The 19,583-nt window shown below is 37.0% G+C and overlaps 1 protein-coding gene across 1 annotated transcript; it reads left to right on the plus strand.

Annotated features, from left to right (window-relative positions):
- Positions 1 to 824: 824 nt before the first annotated feature.
- On the plus strand, positions 825 to 17,118 carry LOC306880514 (dual specificity protein phosphatase 10-like). The gene is made up of 4 exons (XM_079434073.1): positions 825 to 1,010; positions 2,127 to 2,928; positions 12,138 to 12,506; positions 13,828 to 17,118. The coding sequence occupies exons 2-4, from the start codon at positions 2,193 to 2,195 to the stop codon at positions 14,091 to 14,093; spliced, it is 1,371 nt and encodes a 456-aa protein (XP_079290199.1). The 5' UTR covers positions 825 to 1,010; positions 2,127 to 2,192; the 3' UTR covers positions 14,094 to 17,118.
- The last annotated feature ends 2,465 nt before the right edge of the window (positions 17,119 to 19,583 follow it).

Genomic DNA, 19,583 nt, shown 5'->3' on the forward strand with positions numbered 1-19,583 from the left:
TTGACTTTATTGCATAATTTTATTTTTAAACAGTGGAATTATTTTATTTTATTATTTCAATTCTAATTCATTTTCATTTGAATTCTTTATTCATTACTATTTCAGTGCTTTAACATTTGTGTCCTGTCTCTTTAAACCAATTTCACCATCTTCTGATTGGTTAATTTATACAATATGTTCTTTTTCTGTTAGCATTTTATTTGTAATAAATATTGAAATGTTTGCTTTTAAGGTGTTGACATAATAAAGGACCCTCCAACATTTATACATTTTTTTAATGTATATATATATATATATATATATATATATATATATATATATATAAAATAATTTTTACTTTATTGTATAATTTTTTATTTTTAAACAGGGGAATTATTTTATTTTATTATTTTATTATTACTATTTCAGTGCATTGTGTCCCGTCTCTTTAAACCAGTTTCACCATCTTCTGATTGCTTAATTTATAATATATATATATAATATATATAATAAATATTTAAATTTTTGACATACTGAAGGACCCTCCAACACTGATATATTTTTTTAATTATTTTAATAAATTTTTTATATATATATAATTTTTACTTCATTGTATAATTTTACTTTTAAACACAGTATAATATTTTTAGTTTCATTCTAATTAATTTTCATTTTAATTCTTTACTCATTGCTAGTATTTCAGTGCATTCACACTCGCGTCCCGTCTCTTTAAACCGCTTTGACCGAGCTCTCTCCTGATTGGCTCTCAATGACATCACCCTGCGCTTCCCCCCATCTCTGGGTCGCTGTGGCTCTCCTTCAGCAGCGCGGAGCTCCATTGGTTCAGGCGCACGTCAGTCTGAAGTGATACTAGTGCGGAGCCGCTACAAACTCCAACTCCATCAGTGAAGAGAGAGCAAAGCAGGACGGGAGGAAAATGCTGCGGGGCTCCAGCGCCGGGACCGGCTGAGCGGCTCATACTGATCGATAAGCAGCGGAAGGAAGACACTGCTGATAAACGCCACTCGCATGTAAGTAAGAAGAACATGTTGAACTGTTTGGAGTTGTTTAGTAATTGCACGGGATTGCTGAGCAGTCCCACCCCATATAGATCTATAGGATGTGTTTCATTCCAGGAAATAAGAACACATTTAATGCAGATGCTATTTTGTCACAAATCAAACTTGATTTCCATGCATGGCTGTCATCAGTCATGTGTGAGTCTCAAGTTGTGATCCTGACAGAGTCTGTGCTGTGCAAAGCAAACCATCTGTAAATTGCATGCATTGTCACCGCATGAAATAATGATGATGTCTAGCCTCAGATGCAGAACCTTTCCATATTTTATTCCCAGCACGTCCACATGCTGTGTTTGGGAATGGGCTGCTGTGTGCTCTTTTGAATTTAATGGGGTCAGCAATTCGCTCCTGTGATCAGAGCCTATAGGAATCTATCAGATAGATTTCCATGCAAATCCAAACACATCTTGGTCTGAAAGTTCTAGTGACACTAGCACATTTGCTGGCTGAATATTTCGGCTGATTTGACTGTAGTGCTCTCAGCTGAAAGCCATTCTGCAGGTTCCCCTAAAAATGAGTGTGAAGCCCCTGCAGGTTGGGTCCGGGCCTGTGTGAGAACAGACTATCCGTTTGACAACGCTACAGACTTAAAAATAAAGCTTCTTTATTGCTTCCATGAAGAACATCCATGGAATCTTTCTATTCTTCATAATGGAAACAGGTTCTTTAGGTTAGCGTTCCCCTATTTTTAATGACTATTTTATTTTTTACCTCCAAAATGTTTTATTTTAATTAAATTTTATTATTTTAATTAAATTTTTAAATGATTTTAAAGTTATTTTTTATAAAAAATAAAATGATTATTATAAAATTAAAATATAAAATTTAATGTTTTAAAATAATTTTCTAACAATTTTTAATTAATTAATATATTTATTTATTTATTTATTTAACACAATTCGAAAATATGTAGTGTTGGTGTGCTTCCAAAGAGCTTGGTTGGGAAACACCTAGCTTTAGATTTTTATAATGTTCTGGACATGGGTAACAAATTTTTTTCTTCAATGGCATCCCTGCGCAAACAACCTTCATTTTTAAATCCATCTCTGATTCTCGTGTGTTTCTCAGTGACCAGCTTGCGACCGAGCGGACATCTGAGTTCTCCGTGGTGTGCCAGCCCTCTGTGGTCTCTCCATGCCTCCTTCTCCTCTAGACGACAGAATTGTGGTGGCGCTGCCAAGGCCTATACGACCTCAGGAACTCCGACTCCGCCTGGACACCAGCTACCTGGAAGCCACCGTGGGCACCGCCGGTCAGTCGACGGTCATCAGCAGCACCACCGTGGTGAAGATCCAGGCGTATATGCCCTCGTCCAGCGGCTCCACGCGCTCGCTGACGTGTGGATGCAGCAGTGCCAGCTGTTGCACGGTGAGCACCTACGAGAAGGATGGCCAGGTCAGCGCCAGCAGCCCTAACCTGAACTCCGGAGTGGGCTATGGTGTCCCCACGGAGGCCTACAGCGCTCCCAGTCTCACCTCCGGCCTGAGCAGGGGCGGCATGCGTGTCATCCACCCCAACGAACTGGCCAAGAAGCTGACGCATTGCCCGCTGGGCCACCCGGTGGGGCCGGTGCCCGTCATCATCGACTGCCGGCCCTTCATGGAGTTTAACAAGAGCCACATCCGAGGCGCCGTACACATCAACTGCTCGGACAAGATCAGCCGCCGACGGCTCCAGCAGGGAAAGATCACTGTCCTGGACCTCATCTCCTGCCGGCAGAGCAAGGACTCCTTCAAGGGGATTTTTTCCAAAGAGCTGGTGGTGTACGACGAAAGCACGGTGGACCCGAGCCGGCTAACGCCGTCTCAGCCTCTGCATGTGGTTCTGGAGTCGCTGCGGAGGGAAGGAAAGGACCCCATCGTTCTTAAAGGTAGGCCTGCTTTTGAGAGTGAAGCTTTGGAAATGAATGGGCTTGCAGTCAATCGAATGCTTTTTCTTCCAACGTTTAGAATCTTCTAAGAAAAAAGAGAGGTTACTCTTTATTTTGATAGTACACTTTAGACATTCTACTAACTATAAGTAACTTTGTAACTACATGTCAACTACATGTCAACTAATTCTCATTAATTTGCAGCTACATATCTACTAACTCTCAGAGTAGACTGTTAGGGTAGGTTTAGGGTCAGTAGAATAAGTTATGCTTGCAAATTTTTTCATAGTCAGTATGTTGTATGTTGTGGACCCATCAAAATAAAGTGTTAGAAGATATTAAGCAGACAGTCTACTAATACTCTAATGACTGCTAGTTGACATGTAGTTGCAAAGTTACTTACTGTTAGTAGAATGTCTAAAGTGGACTATCGAAATAAAGTGTTACCTAAAGAGACATTCTAAAATGAATGTTTAAAATAAAGGTTCCAAAAGTTTTTTTTTTCTTACTTAAAGAACATTTTTTTAAAATCTGAAGAATCTTTTGTGGAATGGGAAATTTCCATGGATGTTAAAGGTTCTTCAAGGAATCGATTGACTGCTTTTTCTTCCATTTTTGGTTCTCCAAAGAACCTTTTCAGTGAACAGAACCATATTTTTCTTGGTGTGAAGAACATTTGAATAATCTAAAGAACCTGTTTTTAACTATAAAGTGGAATGGAAAAAGTTTTGTGAGATAAATTCTGTTCAGTACAAGGTTCCGAAAGGGTTTTTTATTTTTCTTAAAAGAACCGTTTTCATAGTTCGAAAGACATTTTGATGATCTAAAGAAGCTTTTTTCACTGTGAAGAACCTTTTGTGGATTGAAAAAGGTTCCATGGATCGGATGTTAAAGGTTCTTCATGGAAGCAGTCAAATGCTCTTTTCATCCAACATTGAGAGTCCTGGGGGGCCGGATTCACAAAAATCTTCATAAGAAAATAAGTCAAAAAAATTTGTAAGCTAAATTCTAAAAAACACTTTTTCTCACTATAAAGAACCTTTTGTGGAACTGAAAGGTTCCATGGACGTTAAAGGTTCTTCATGGAACCATCGATGCAATCAAGAACCTTTATTTTCAAGAGTGTATATGCAGTTCATGAAAAAATTAAGATTTTCTCAAATATTTTTCATAATAAGCATTTATTTAGATGTAAATACTTTACTCATAAATTAGAAAATAAGCAGAAAATAGCCTAGTGGTTGTCATTCTTATCTCCTGTTTTGTGAATCCTCTGTCCTAACGTTTGTGCTGCCTTTTTAATTTCACCAACAGTCATTTGAGTCCTGCAGAAATAGAACTAGCTGAATTATTCATTTCTAGAAATGACTCGTTACTCAACGCCTACTTTTTGTTTCGTTGGCGTATGATCTGAATTACTTCTCAAACATCAGTCTGTACTTTCAAAGATGAAGCCACCCTCTCAGACGTGTGTCTGCTTGGAGTTTTTCAGACCGTTGCATTTGAGTAACCGTATGAGATTTTCACTTTCTGAAACTTGTAGTGTAATCCTGGGCTTTTTTGATGTGTGTTGTGAACAGTTTTGGGCTAGTTGCGCAAAAAATGTAATATATTCCTCATAACCAGTTACTCCTTTCAAAAGTAATATTATTACTTTACTTATTACTTTCTTGCAACAGTAATTAGTTACACTTCTAGTTACTTTGCTTTTCTTTCACACCCCACAGAAGTTGTAATTGTATATCTTCCCCATAAAATTCTTTCTAACAATATAATCAAATTTTTATATAATATATATATAAATATTTATATAATATAATCTTTTAGTCGTTATTGTACTCAAAAGTTTGGGGCCAGTCTTTTTTTGAATGAAATTAATACTTTTATACAGCAACCCAAGGATGGCAACAAAGTGACAGTAAAGACTTTTTCTGACATTTAAAATGTTACAAAAGGACGAGGACGCATAAAATTGATCAAACGTGACAGTAAAGATATTTATAATGTTACAAAAGATTTCTATTTCAAATAAATGTTCATCAAAAAATCCTGAAAAATAAAATCTATCTCGTTTTCCACAAAAATATGAAGCAGCACAACTGTTTTCGACACTGATGATAATCAGAAATGTTTCTTGAGCAGTAAATCAGTATATTAGAATGATTCCTGAAGGATCATGTGACACTGAAGACTGTAGTTATGATGCTGAAAATACAGCTTTTTTCACAATTTTATTGCCTTGGTGAGCAGAAGAGACTTGTAAGGCATTGCACTTTTGTTTAATTGTATAATTTGTAATAAACTGATTCAGCAACTGTCAAATGAATACTATGAGACTAGAACAGTAGGACTGTGTGGTGTGACCGAACAAACTAGCCGGACAGTTCAGTAGTTGTGTTACGTCTCCGGTTGATCTGACTTCAGGTCGTTGAAAGCTTTAGGTTGTTTATGCATGCAGGCACGTCCAGCTCCGCTCAGCTGACCTCTCTCTGCGATGGCCATGTGTCTCCGCGTGCCTGAGCTCCTGCGGCCCCTGGCAGCAGCTGACGGTGAAGAGCCAGCTCTATTCTAGCAGTGCGCGAGTCTGTTGCCATCTTTTGCCTTGTTTGGCTGGCGTGAAGAGTCGAGGGACGAGGGCAGAGCGCGTCTGTCAGCTGACATCCACTGCACGCATCTGCTCCAAAACATAGGCATCATACATGTGTTCTTTTCCAACATTATGCCTTCGAAGTTATCTTGTTTTGGAAAAATTTATAATTTTGACCCATGCAATGTATTGTTGGCTATTGCTACAAATATACCTGTTCTACTTATGACTGGTTTTGTGCTCCAGGGTCACATATGTGTTGCATATGAGATAATCCCACAGTTAGGCTGCTGCTTTAGGAGTGCAGACAGTAAGTCAGCACACTAGGTTTTGGAACGGAGCCGATATGTCAGCGTACGCACACATTAGGGCTTTGTTCCAAATTCTAGTGAGCTGCCTTGCTGTCTAGTTCTAACGCAGCAGCCTGAAATGGAATCTCATAATTGGTTTGGAATGCTCTTCATAGGCTACAACATGAAAATGTGGCTTATGCATTTACCTGTAGCTCTCCTCACACAATGTGTGGAAACTCCACTCACTATTGATTTCTATAGAGTTTGGTGTTAGCATGTTGTTAAGCTACTGATACAGTACTCAACTTGGAAAATGAATATTATATGTACAGTCGAGGTCAAAATTATTTGTAACTACAGTGCCCTCCGAAAGTATTGGAACAGTAAAGATATTGCTCTGTTGGCTGTGGAGTCAAGACATTTACAAATATGATTAAAAGATGAATATGAGACACAACTACAGAATGTCACATTTTATTATTGGGTGATTCAACACATAGATGTTTTACCAGCTAAGAAGTTCAGCACTTTTAGAGTTTCATCCCTCTATCTGATGTGAGCATAAGTATTGGGACAGTTGCCTCTCAGGTCTTTCTAAGTGATCAGCTGTGTCCTGTTGCATTAATTCTTCAGATATTAAAAGCAGGGAATGTGTCGTATCAGTTATATACATTACTTCTGTATTCTGAATCTTGTATTCAATGATGACACACAAACCAGGATGAAGACGAGGGAACTGACTTTGAGAGAAAAGAAAGCAATTTGGATGCTAAAAGAAAAGAGGAAGTCGGTTAGAGCTCTAGCAAAAACAAAGGGCATGGAGAAATCAAGAGTTTGGAAACCACCAGCGACACCAGCAACCAACAACGACCTGATCGGCTGAGAAAACAACAGTAGCTGATGACAGACAAATCATAAAAGCTGTGAAAATGAATCCTAAAAGACATGTCTGTAAAAACAACTTCCAGAAAGCTGGGGTGATGCTCTGACAATCTACTGTCCTCAGGAGACTTTGACACAGAATTACAGATGCTACACAGCAAGATGCAAACCTCTGACCAGCACCAAAAATAGAAAGGCAAGATTAGAGTTTGCAAAAAAGCACAAAGATGAACCTTTATCTAAGTGATGGGAAAGCAAAAATGTGGAGAAAAAAAGGGAACTGCAATGATCCCAAGCATACAGCCTCATCTGTAAAGCATGGTGGAGGTGGTGTCATGGCTGTCTCTGGAACAGGCCCTCTCAACTTTACTGATGACTTAATGTATGATGACAGCAGCAGAATGAATTTGGAAGGTGTGACGAGTCGGCTGCCTCCCCCCTGTCCATCATCACCACCCCGTCCCGTATTCGCCGCCCTTCACCAGGCTCCCGACAGGAGTGGGTGTGTGAGAGAGGAGGGGCGCTGAAACAGCCAGGGCTGGCGGCGTGTGATGAGGCGCACCTGACGTGAATAGAGCCTCATCACCGCCGCCGTTAAATGCCGAACGCGCCTCTCCTCGGGAGACCGGTCTCTCCCCCGTGCATGCACGCTGGTGTCCTCGTGGGTCCAGGAAGGGAGCGTCGAGGAGGACTGCCGCACCCGTTAGGCGGCTGACGGGCCAGGATGCCGGGCCGCCGAATCCCCCAGAAGCGCCGGGATTTCCGAAGATGGACGAAGCCGCGCAAGAGACGCCGCCGCCACTCGCTCCCGGCCCCGAGAGGGGAGCGCGTGCGGCCACCGGACTCCGCCCCTTCCCTGGACCCTTCCCTCCTGAACACTGCCCTCCTGCACAGCCCCGCAGCACGACGAGGACACCAGATCCCTGTTTATTTTGGACACTTTTCCCCTTTTGGACACTTTATTTTAATATATTGTTTAATAAAAACCTCTCCGAGGCTTGACGCCACGCCCACTGTGTCTGTCGTTGGCTCCTCCCGCCACAAAGGGTACAAAACCATCTTGCCTACCAATATTCAAGAAAATGCCACCAGATTCATTGGGAAGTGCTTCATATTGCATCAGGACAATGACCCAAAACACCCTGCCAGTTCAGTCAAGGAATTTATAAGAGCAAAGAAATGGAAAGTGTTATATTGCCCAAGTCAATCTCCAGAGCAATATCTTTACTGTTCCAATACTTACTGAGGGCACTGTATTTTACAATTTACTTTCAGTTGTTTTACTTAATGAAAGCTTATATTTCAGATTTGTTTTATTAATTAAGTAATATTATATTATAATAATGTTTTTTATATCATATTATAAAAATATAAAATTTAATTATACTTTTTATTATTAATAATTCTGTAATTATGGAGATTGTATATATTATAAAATGGTAATGTATAAAATATAATTGTGCTAATTATAATATAAAGTATTTAATTGAATAAAATGTAATGTTGTATTTTATATTATATAGTAATATTGTATTATAATTAATGATGTTATAATTAATTATTATTAAATGGAGATTATAATATATTATAAAATTATATAAGTTATACTAATTATAATTTATAATACCTAATTTATATTACATAATAATATGATAATATTTTATTTAAAACTTAATAATTAAATAATAATTTATATAGTGATATTATATAATAATAATGTTATAATTAATTATGGAGATTATTTATATTATGTAATTAAATGGAAAGTAAAAAATGTAAAATGATAAGATATAATTATACTAATTATAATTTATGATACCTAATAATATATAATGTTGCATTTTATATTAATAATATGGTAAAATGGTCTTTTTTAAAATACTGAGTGAATCACCATTTCTCTTGAATGAATTGCTTCACTGAGCTTGAATTGCATTCTGGGACTGTTTTCTCCTGGAAGGGTATATGCGATGCTAATCAGACGTCTCTGTAATTCTCATACGCTGTGTGTGTGTGTGTGTGTGTGTGTGTGTGTGTTAGTGAGCGTATCAGGGCTCTTGCAGATAAAAGCTGTTCAGACTGCAGACCCGCTGTGCTTCTGAATCTCCTCAGAGTCAATATTGCCCTCAATCTCATGGAGCTCTGCAGGAAAGGCCACGCATTTATTCATTCCTCCATCAATCAGGAGGATCTTGGAAATTTGCGTATGAGGTCTTAATCTTTAAAAATGAAGAAAAGATCTCAGTCTGATGCAACTTTGCTGTTTCTAGTCCTTGCATGCATCATTTGACGTTCGCCAGTTTGTGAGCACGGCAGACTTTGAGAACATCTGAGCCACCAAATGTCGCTTGTGTAACGCAGTACTGTATCCATGCAGACATTTGGCACTGTTGAATTTTAACTATTGCTCTTTGAGATTAAAGGAATTAGTCACCAAAAAATTAAAATCTGCTGAAAAAATACTCACACCCAGGGCATCAAAGATGTAGATGAGTTTGTTTCTTCATCAGGTTTGTAGAAATGTGTCTGCATCAGTGTCTCAGCAATGGATGCTCTGCAGTGAATGGGTGCCGTCAGAATGAGAGCTGATAAAAACATCACAATAATCCACAAGTAATCCACACCATTCCAGTCCATCAAAGGGACTTGCAACCCAAAGGTCACGGGTTCAAGTCTTGTTATCGGCAGGGATTGTAGTGTGTGTGTGTGTGTGTGTGTGTGTTCACTACTCACGGCTGTAGTTGAAGGGTGGAAGGGTGAAATGGAGAATGGGACACCATACTTGGCCACATGTCATGTCCTTTTCTTTTCAATTAACATCTTGTGAAGCCAAAAGATGCATGACGTGAAAAAGTCCATCTCCTGTTGTCTCTTCATCAGAATCCACACACATATATCTGTTTTGGCTTGTAAACGGTGCTTGATCTGTGCAGATTTCACTCCTGATTCAGACCAGATCACTTTTTCACTGGAGGAAGCGTTATTATAGATTATGAACTTGTATTTTAGTTAAAACATCTTGATGATGGATTTGTTTCAGCTTTTGTTTTCTAAAGACGTTAACTGATGGACTGGAGTGGTGTGGATTATTGTGATGCTTTTATCAGACTCTCATTCTGACGGCACCCATTCACTGCAGAGCATCCATTGCTGAGACACTGATGCAATGCTACATTTCTCGTTTTGAAAGATTTCAGCAATAGCTTTTTTCAATCAACCTTTTATTCAGTTTTAACACAAAATGCACACTTTGCTTTGGTTATATGCCAAGTAGTATATATATATGTACTCAAGTACATAAAACAAACATCATATTTTAAACTATATGCAATTGCCAAAGCCTTGATAATAAAGATAAATAAATTAAATAAATACAATGTAGTATCATTTTTATGTTTATGCTGAGGAAAAACAGGTGGTTTCAAAAAAAGTGCAACAATGACTTAATCCCAAACATCCAAAGTTGAAAGCAACAGCTTTTCAGAGAAACCTAGATTTGAGTTCTTTTCAATGTGAGTCTTTTAGAAACAGTGTGAATGGGTTTCTGTAAATGAACACGTGTCTAACGTGCTTTCCAGTGTGTGATAAACTAAATTCACTCAGTACAGTGAGCTGCATGATGTCAGGTTTCTTCATCACTTGTGAATGAGAGGCAGGTTAACAGGTGCTACAGGTTTCACATTTGACTAACTGAAATTTAACGGACTATAACTTCACACCCTGTATGGGGAAGCGCAGATGTCCAGTATGACAAGTTAAACATTTATTATAAGGGTGTTTGCGTGTTTGCTGATGGCTTGTTCTTTGTCGTCGGTGTTACAGCTGCTGTTTGCTCCAGGCCTCAGGTGTTGATAGAGGTTTAACAGACTATTCTGTAAACATATGAAAGCTCATAACATCATTTTGAAAATGGAGATTATATTATATAAAAAAATAACACCTGATATAATGTTATATAATGTTGTGTTTTGTAATATCATGTTATAATTATTAATGTTTTAATTAATTATTACTTTAGATAAAAGCATCTGCTAAATGCTTAAATGTAAATTATGGAGATGATATTATTTTATACAACATGCTAATTATAATTTATATGACCTAAAATAATAAATAATGTTGTTTTTTATATTATATAGCAATATTATAATGAACATTTTTAATTATGGATATTCTATTATAAAATGGAAGTTTAGATTATATTGTAAAACATACAAATTATAATTTACAATACTATAATATAATAATATGCAATGTATTATTATACCATAATTATTAATGTTTTAATCAATCATTGCGTTGGATGGAAGTATGTGAGCTATGGAGATTTTATTATATTATAAAATGGGAATCAAGAAAAATTATTATAACATCTAGTATAATAATATATAACATGGTATTTTATTTTATATTGTAATATTCTAAATAATTTGTTCATTCATTATGGAGATTAGATTATAAAATGGAAATTAGATTATATAATAATATAGAACATCATTATACAAATGTATAATACTTAATTATATAATAATATATAATGTTGTATTATATAGTAATAATACAATATATTTTATAGTGTTATAATTAATTATATCAATAAAAATATTTGAGAAATATCTTAAAATTGTATTACGTATATTTTTATTAAATATATATTTTTTGCCATGTTTCTTAAATTGAATTTATGACCTAATAAAGTATGTGATAAGCTCTGACTGATCTCAGGATACACTATTAATCATTCTGCATGCAAATAAGACAGATCTGTTACGCGATGTGGAAATTATTCAACCTGAAATGCAAATTACATGCAAATCCTTCAGTGTGTGTCACCTGACCTCAAAAACAGGCCACGTCTCTTATGATGAGACAAATGAGCATGCAACAGCCTGGACTATTATGAACAACTGCTACTGCACATTAAAAATACATTACTGACAAAAAGTTTCATTAAAACATTATTATATGTGTCCCTGGAGCACAAAACCAGTCTTAAGTCTCTGGGGTATATTTGTAGCAATAGCCAACAATACATTGTATGGGTCAACATTATACATTTTTCTTTTATGCCAAAAATCATTAGGATATTAAGTAAAGATCATGTTCCATGAAAATATTTTGTCAATTTCCTACCGTAAATACATCAAAACTTAATATTAGATTAGTAATACGCATTTCTAAGAACTTCATTTGGACAACTTTAAAGGCGATTTTCTCAATATTTTGATTATTTTACACACTCAGATTCCAGTTGTATCCAAATATTGCCCTATCCTAACAAAAGCTCATGTATTCAGCTTTCAGATGATGCATAAATCTCAATTTCAAAAAATTGACCCTTATGACTGCTTTTGTGGTCCAGGGTCACATATTAAGTGTCAAGCTTCATGCTTTATTTGTGATGTTTAGTTGCGATCGATTGATTGTTTTTAATGAATGTTTCGTAGGAGGCCTCGCTGGTTTCCGACAGAGCCACGATGATCTGTGCGAGCACTCTCTTCACCTGGAGGAAGGACAGGATGGTGGTCCTGCGGTGGGTCTGTCGGGGGCGCTACCTCATTCCCTGCCCTCCACGCCGGACATCGAGAACGCAGAGCTGACGTCCATCCTCCCCTTCCTGTACCTGGGCAACGAGCGGGACGCTCAGGACCTGGAGCTCATGCAGCACATGGACATCGGCTTCATCCTGAACGTCACCACGCACCTGCCGCTCTACCACTACGAGCTCGGCCTGTTCAAGTACAAGCGCTTACCCGCCACCGACAGCAACAAGCAGAACCTGCGGCAGTATTTCGAGGAGGCCTTCGAGTTCATCGGTACGACAGCAGAGCTCTGTAGACGGAAAACCTCTCAAGAGTATTTCAACTGCAAAACCAGGAGGAAAACAGTTTTGCTGAAAGAGAAACAGGCTTCAGTTTACTTCAGCAAAAAATTGTATTTATTTATTTATTTATTTATTTATTATGCATGTGTATGTATGCGTGTGTGTGTGTGTATACATATCCATAATAAATAAATAATATATACATAGTAATAAACGATATATTGTAAAATATTATATAATATAGTAATATAATTATAATAATGAATAAATATTATAAATATAATGTGTAATTAAACAAATTATGAGTTTTAATAAATAATACATAGTGGTGGCCAAAATGATTAGAACTCTAGTGTTTTCAGCAGCTAAAGAAAATGGTGTTAAGTCAGTTATTTCTATCTTTTGCTGTAGTGTGTCAGAAGGAAATATCAGTTTACATTTACAAACATTCATTTTTTGTAAATTAATGAATTGTGATAATCCAGTGAGATGTTTGTGCTCCACACAGAGATCTGATCATCATCATCAGTCTGTCTGGAGTGACATGAAGAATCAGAACAAACTGAGACTCAATCCAGAAGAACTGTGGCAAAACTCTCACTGGATTATTACAATTAATGGCTAAATGAATGTTTGGAAATACAAACTGATATTTCCTACCGACACATAATAAATCATACAAAATGTTATATAAATTATTATAAAAATTTTATGTATTGTAAATTATATAACGAATAATGATTACATAACTATAATTCGTTTATATATTAAATTATTTAATGAATTATATATGTTATAAGTTATATGTTAATAATTACATAATTATAATTAAAATATTTAATATGAATAATGATGATAATAATAATAATACCGAATAAATTATATAAAGTATTACTGTAATAGCTAATTAATATAAAAAATATTAAATTATAATTACAATTTGTGTAATATATACAATGTAATACATAAATAATCTATACTATAAATTAATTCCATAATGCCATAATAATAATTAAAATGTTATATATATTTATTTATATATATATATAAAAGCCATAATAAATTATATAAATTACTGTTGTAATATTTATAATTGATAACAATAATAATTATAACCAAATAATTATAGTAATTTATTGATTGATTTATGCAGCCATTTCTTTGAGATTCAACCTGATTTAGGGAAAAAATGACTTTTTTGAGAGCAGGGACATTAGGGATTTAACAAATGCTTTGGTAACGGAAAGTCTTCAGAGAAATGTTGATGATCGGGACATTTTTTTGCTGAAGTTGTCTGTTTTTCCCGTCCGCAGAAGAGGCGCACCAGGCCGGCCGGGGGCTCCTCATTCACTGCCAGGCCGGCGTGTCACGCTCCGCCACCATTGTCATCGCCTACCTGATGAAACACACCTGGATGACCATGACAGACGCCTACAAGTTCGTCAAGGCCCGGCGGCCCATCATCTCGCCCAACCTCAACTTCATGGGCCAGCTTTTAGAGTTCGAGGAAGACCTGAACAACGGCATCACTCCACGCATACTCACGCCCAAACTCACCGGCCTCGAGACCGTCGTATAGCGGCTCCTTTCCAGACGGAATATCCTTGATCTTTGGATGAGACACGCATGAGGAAAACCCGTCGGATCCCGTCGGATTCAGCCAAACACTGTGCTGCGGTCATACGACGGCTCTTGGCCGCTGGTGCTGGCTAAAGCCCCCAGAGGAGGCTGGATTTCACTCGTTTCAATGTACTTACTCTATTTTTATACACCTAAGGTGGCTTCACTGTGCAATAACGTCTGTGTGGAAAGCAGCCGGGTGCGTGATGTGTACATAACGAGAGCGAGACTTTCGGTCCACCTGGTTAGTCGCGTACTTTTGTGTTTTTCTTACGTTTAGGCATTGATTAATGACATTTAAAACCAGCTTTGTACACTACCAGTCAAAGATTTACTATTAAAGAAGTCTCTTCTGTTCAGTAAGCCTGCATTTATTTGATCCAAAGTACAGCATAACAGTCAAATATTTTTACTAAAATTCAGCTTTGCATCACAGAAATAAATGACATTTTAAAATATATTGAAATAAGAAAGCAGTTCATTTAAATAGTAAAAATATTTCACAATTTTACTGTATTTTGGATCAAATAAATGCAGGCTTGGTGAGCAGAAGAGACTTCTTTATAAAAACATGACAAATCTTACTGTTGTAAAAGGTTTGGCTGGTAGTGTGTATGTTCAGACGCTTGTTTGTGTATTTATGTCTTTAGTATCGCTGACAATCAGAACAAACCTCATTTGAATGTCCCTTAAAAAATAACCCATTGCATGATTACGACAAGATGAAAACGAAACTATATTACTATTATATTATCATTGAAATATAGCTTAAATCATTTGCTTGAGAATTAACGAGCTGTTTTATTTGTTTGCATTGACCGTTTTCATGTTAGTTTGGTCAGCGTTGCACATTCGGTCTGCTTCTGTAAGTGTGTGTTTGTGTGAATGGGATCGGTATCTAACGTATATTACGCTTGAATGTTTTTGGGCTTCACTGTGTTTAACGGTTCGACCTCAAACTGGCCAGAAAGATGGATGGATGCTTGTGAAGTTCAGCTTTTTGCGCACACGTAAGAATCGTGCCTCTATTGGTGCCTTAACTCATTTTTTGTGATTGTGTGAAAAGGTAACGGCTTTAAACCGGAGCACGAACAGACTTTTCTGTGTTTCTGTGTGTTTGAAGAGTCAAAAGGTGGATTTTTGTCGTGGTTAGGTGTCGTTTTAAATCACACGGTATGTTCTTTTGTCTCATAACAGAACTGAAACGCTGTGAAATATCAAAACTCTGGGCTCGTCTAAATGTTCAAATGCAAAGTGTACAAGAGGACAGTTTACTATTCCTCACCTGGACTCTGTCAATCTTCACAAATAAGGGTTTTTCTAAATAAGACATTTTAGTTTTTCAGCTTTACACAAACCTCCTGCACTTTGGCCGTTCGATTTTGAAAACTTGCATATTACTGCTTTTATTGAACTAAAACAAGTAGTGCTCTTAGAAAAGCAACTAGAAATTTGACCTTGAATGGTTTCAGTGAAATTGTATCCCTATATTTGTAATTTATAAATATATATAGCTATAAGTATTGAAAATTTGGCAAAGCAAACGACTTAAAATAGTTAAGAGATCCTTACAATCAGTAAAATCAGACTTTATTATTATTATAAAAACCCAACCAGCACACTTATTATTCAAACTCGCTACTGATCAGGTCATTCGAAATTATTAAAAATTATTATATTCAAAGCAGTAGATCAGATATTGTGCCAATATCAGAAAACAACCTACTTGTTCACTTTTTTCTCTTTCTTAGTATTTATTGCAGCTTCAATATATGGAAGCTTTTTTAATTTTTTGGCCACAGGATTTGCGGCTTTTTATTTCACAGTCAGAATTTCAATATATAAACTCAGAACTGCAAGAAAAGAAGCTAAAATTAGGCCTAAGTTACCTTTTTAAATTAGGCTTTTTTGTATTCACAGACAGAAACAAAAAGCAGAATTGTGAGTTTATTTCCTGCAATTCTAAGTTATCTATCTTCTTTTTCTCAGAATACATAAGTCACAGTTACCTTTTTTTAATTTTTTATTCCATGGTGGAATTAAAAAAAGTTGCAAGATATAAACTCAGAATTCTGAGAAAGTTTATAGTCTTGCAATTCGGACTTTTTTTTCTTAGAATTGCGAGTTTATATCTGATTTTTCTCAGAACTGTAAGAAAATTAGAAATTTTATCTCACAACTCTTTTCTTGTAAATCTGAGTTTATATCTTGCAATTCTGATCTTTTTTTCCCTAAAAACTATGAGAAAAAAGTTAGACTTGTAAGGTAAAAAGTCACAGTTACCTTTTTACTACAGAGAAACAGAACTGTGAGAAAAAAGGTCTGAATTCTGAGTTTATAGCTTTTTTTCTCAGAATTGAAGAGAAAAAAAGTCTGAATTGTGAGATAAAAAGTCACAATTACCTTTTTATGATTTTATTCCGTGGCACAAACGGGCTTCCTTATCGACCTCCTAAGATCTATCATTAAATGAAAATGTTGGATGATAAAAACTGAATGCAAAGCACATTTTGAATCTTTTAAGCTTTCGTGTAAATTTACCGCGGTATGCTATGTACATATTCTGTTCCATTCATGTTCAGCTGATGCAAAGTGTATTTTTACTTTCAAACACTGGTTTAATGTCACTTCTGTCACACTGTGCTTGTACGAGCGCGACCCGGACCACCTGAATCCGGCTCCAGGATTTCAAGGGCCAAAACTCTCTGGGTGCGCTCAGCAGACGGTAGACATTTGCTAATGGATTTCTATGCATTGTTTATATTTTTGCACTGACTTAAAAAAAAAGAAAGAAAAAAGCGTTTAATTTTCTTTTTTTAAATGTATTATTTTCCCACAAAGGTGCTACGACGCTGGAGGCCTTCCACACTGTTTTTGCATGACCTGCTTTGGTAAAGTGTCTTCCTGTAAGCCAAGAGCTCTCTTTAAATGTCAGAGTTCACAACACTGTTATTTTGTAATGTGGGGTTTGGAAATAAACCACAAAAATTAAAAGATTTTGAATGACTCATTTAGTGTTTATAAAGCTGATGGTTGCTCAAGAAAAACAGATGCATCACATGAGCATCACAGTTTTCATACTGTATTTGTATATGAGCAAAAATCCAACCAGCAACATGATAAAAAAACACTTCAGCAGTTGCATAGCAACACCCTGGCAACCAGCACAATGTCTAAGCATGTGCATAGCAACGCATTACAATCTGCTCAGAACCAGTGTTGTTATTGTTACCTAAAACTGAAGTATATGTATAGTTTTTAGTATATATTTATATTTAATTTTGCATGAGCAAACACCACTTTCATTTTCTAAAGAACATGTAAAAATCTATTTTGTAATATACACTCACCTAAAGGATTATTAGGAACACCTGTTCAATTTCTCATTAATGCAATTATCTAATCAACCAATCACATGGCAGTTGCTTCAATGCATTTAGGGGTGTGGTCCTGGTCAAGACAATCTCCTGAACTCCAAACTGAATGTCAGAATGGGAAAGAAAGGTGATTTAAGCAATTTTGAGCGTGGCATGGTTGTTGGTGCCAGACGGGCCGGTCTGAGTATTTCACAATCTGCTCAGTTACTGGGATTTTCACGCACAACCATTTCTAGGGTTTATAAAGAATGGTGTGAAAAGGGAAAAACATCCAGTATGCGGCAGTCCTGTGGGCGAAAATGCCTTGTTGATGCTAGAGGTCAGAGGAGAATGGGCCGACTGATTCAAGCTGATAGAAGAGCAACTTTGACTGAAATAACCACTCGTTACAACCGAGGTATGCAGCAAAGCATTTGTGAAGCCACAACACGCACAACCTTGAGGCGGATGGGCTACAACAGCAGAAGACCCCACCGGGTACCACTCATCTCCACTACAAATAGGAAAAAGAGGCTACAATTTGCACGAGCTCACCAAAATTGGACGGTTGAAGACTGGAAAAATGTTGCCTGGTCTGATGAGTCTCGATTTCTGTTGAGACATTCAGATGGTAGAGTCAGAATTTGGCGTAAACAGAATGAGAACATGGATCCATCATGCCTTGTTACCACTGTGCAGGCTGCTGGTGGTGGTGTAATGGTGTGGGGGATGTTTTCTTGGCACACTTTAGGCCCTTAGTGCCAATTGGGCATCGTTTAAATGCCACGGCCTACCTGAGCATTGTTTCTGACCATGTCCATCCCTTTATGACCACCATGTACCCATCCTCTGATGGCTACTTCCAGCAGGATAATGCAACATGTCACAAAGCTCGAATCATTTCAAATTGGTTTCTTGACCATGACAATGAGTTCACTGTACTAAAATGGCCCCCACAGTCACCAGATCTCAACCCAATAGAGCATCTATGGGATGTGGTGGAACGGGAGCTTCGTGCCCTGGATGTGCATCCCACAAATCTCCATCAACTGCAAGATGCTATCCTATCAATATGGGCCAACATTTCTAAAGAATGCTTTCAGCACCTTGTTGAATCAATGCCATGTAGAATTAAGGCAGTTCTGAAGGCGAAAGGGGGTCAAACACAGTATTAGTATGGTGTTCCTAATAATCCTTTAGGTGAGTGTATAATGCTTATTATGCATTACAACATTTGGAAAAGTGCAGTACTACTCATTCTTCCTACTAACGCTCACAGTCACACTGAACAAAAATGAATTGAATTTACTACATTTTTTTTAAGGTAAGTGGTTGCAATTAATTTATTTTAGCTACATTTAAATAAACAATTTTAGTTGACTAACTTTCAACTTTTTTTTTTAAATGTTGCTAAAATAAATTGTTTGCAACCACTTACCTTAAAAAAATGTAGTATCATTTTTGTTCAGTGCAGACAGAGACCATGTCACTCTGCTGCCGCTTGTATCCGTCTATATTTATTGCTGGGATTGTCCGGGTGGGAGGTTTGAATTCTCTCCATAGGAACAGAGACCAGAAATAGTTTTTAGTGTGGTTTCTAATTAGAGGTGATGAGAGTCCCGCCTTATTAATTTGCTCCAATCGCTGCTGTCAGTCAGTCGCACTAGAATAGCTGTGATCACAGCGCTGCCGTGTTATGGACGTATTAGGCAAAGCCAAGCTCTGACAACTGAAGGAGGGGCTCTGAGGCTTCATGAGACTCACTCCTCTGCTGTGAAGTTTAACTTTGATGAAGCTCCTAAATATCCTACAACTCAAACTGTCTCAGGAGAAAGATCTGACACACTGGTTTTCTGGGAGAAAGAATTGAGACGTTGATCTGTCATTTGTGTGTTTTCTTTCCAGGGTTTGTGTCGTGGAAATTGATTCATGTGGCTTTAATGGCACCCTTGTGGGCGTCTGATTCAGGGTCAGCTGTCCCACCTTTCACAGTGCCCTTTCTAAAGTGTGTCGTGACTGAATTACACTTAAAATATCCTAATTCTGTTGCCTTCTATACAACTGATAAAAAGCATCTCTGCTGATGTCAGAAG

The sequence above is a fragment of the Barbus barbus genome, assembly GCF_936440315.1.
Source record: "Barbus barbus genome assembly, chromosome: 14".
NCBI lineage: Eukaryota > Metazoa > Chordata > Actinopteri > Cypriniformes > Cyprinidae > Barbus > Barbus barbus.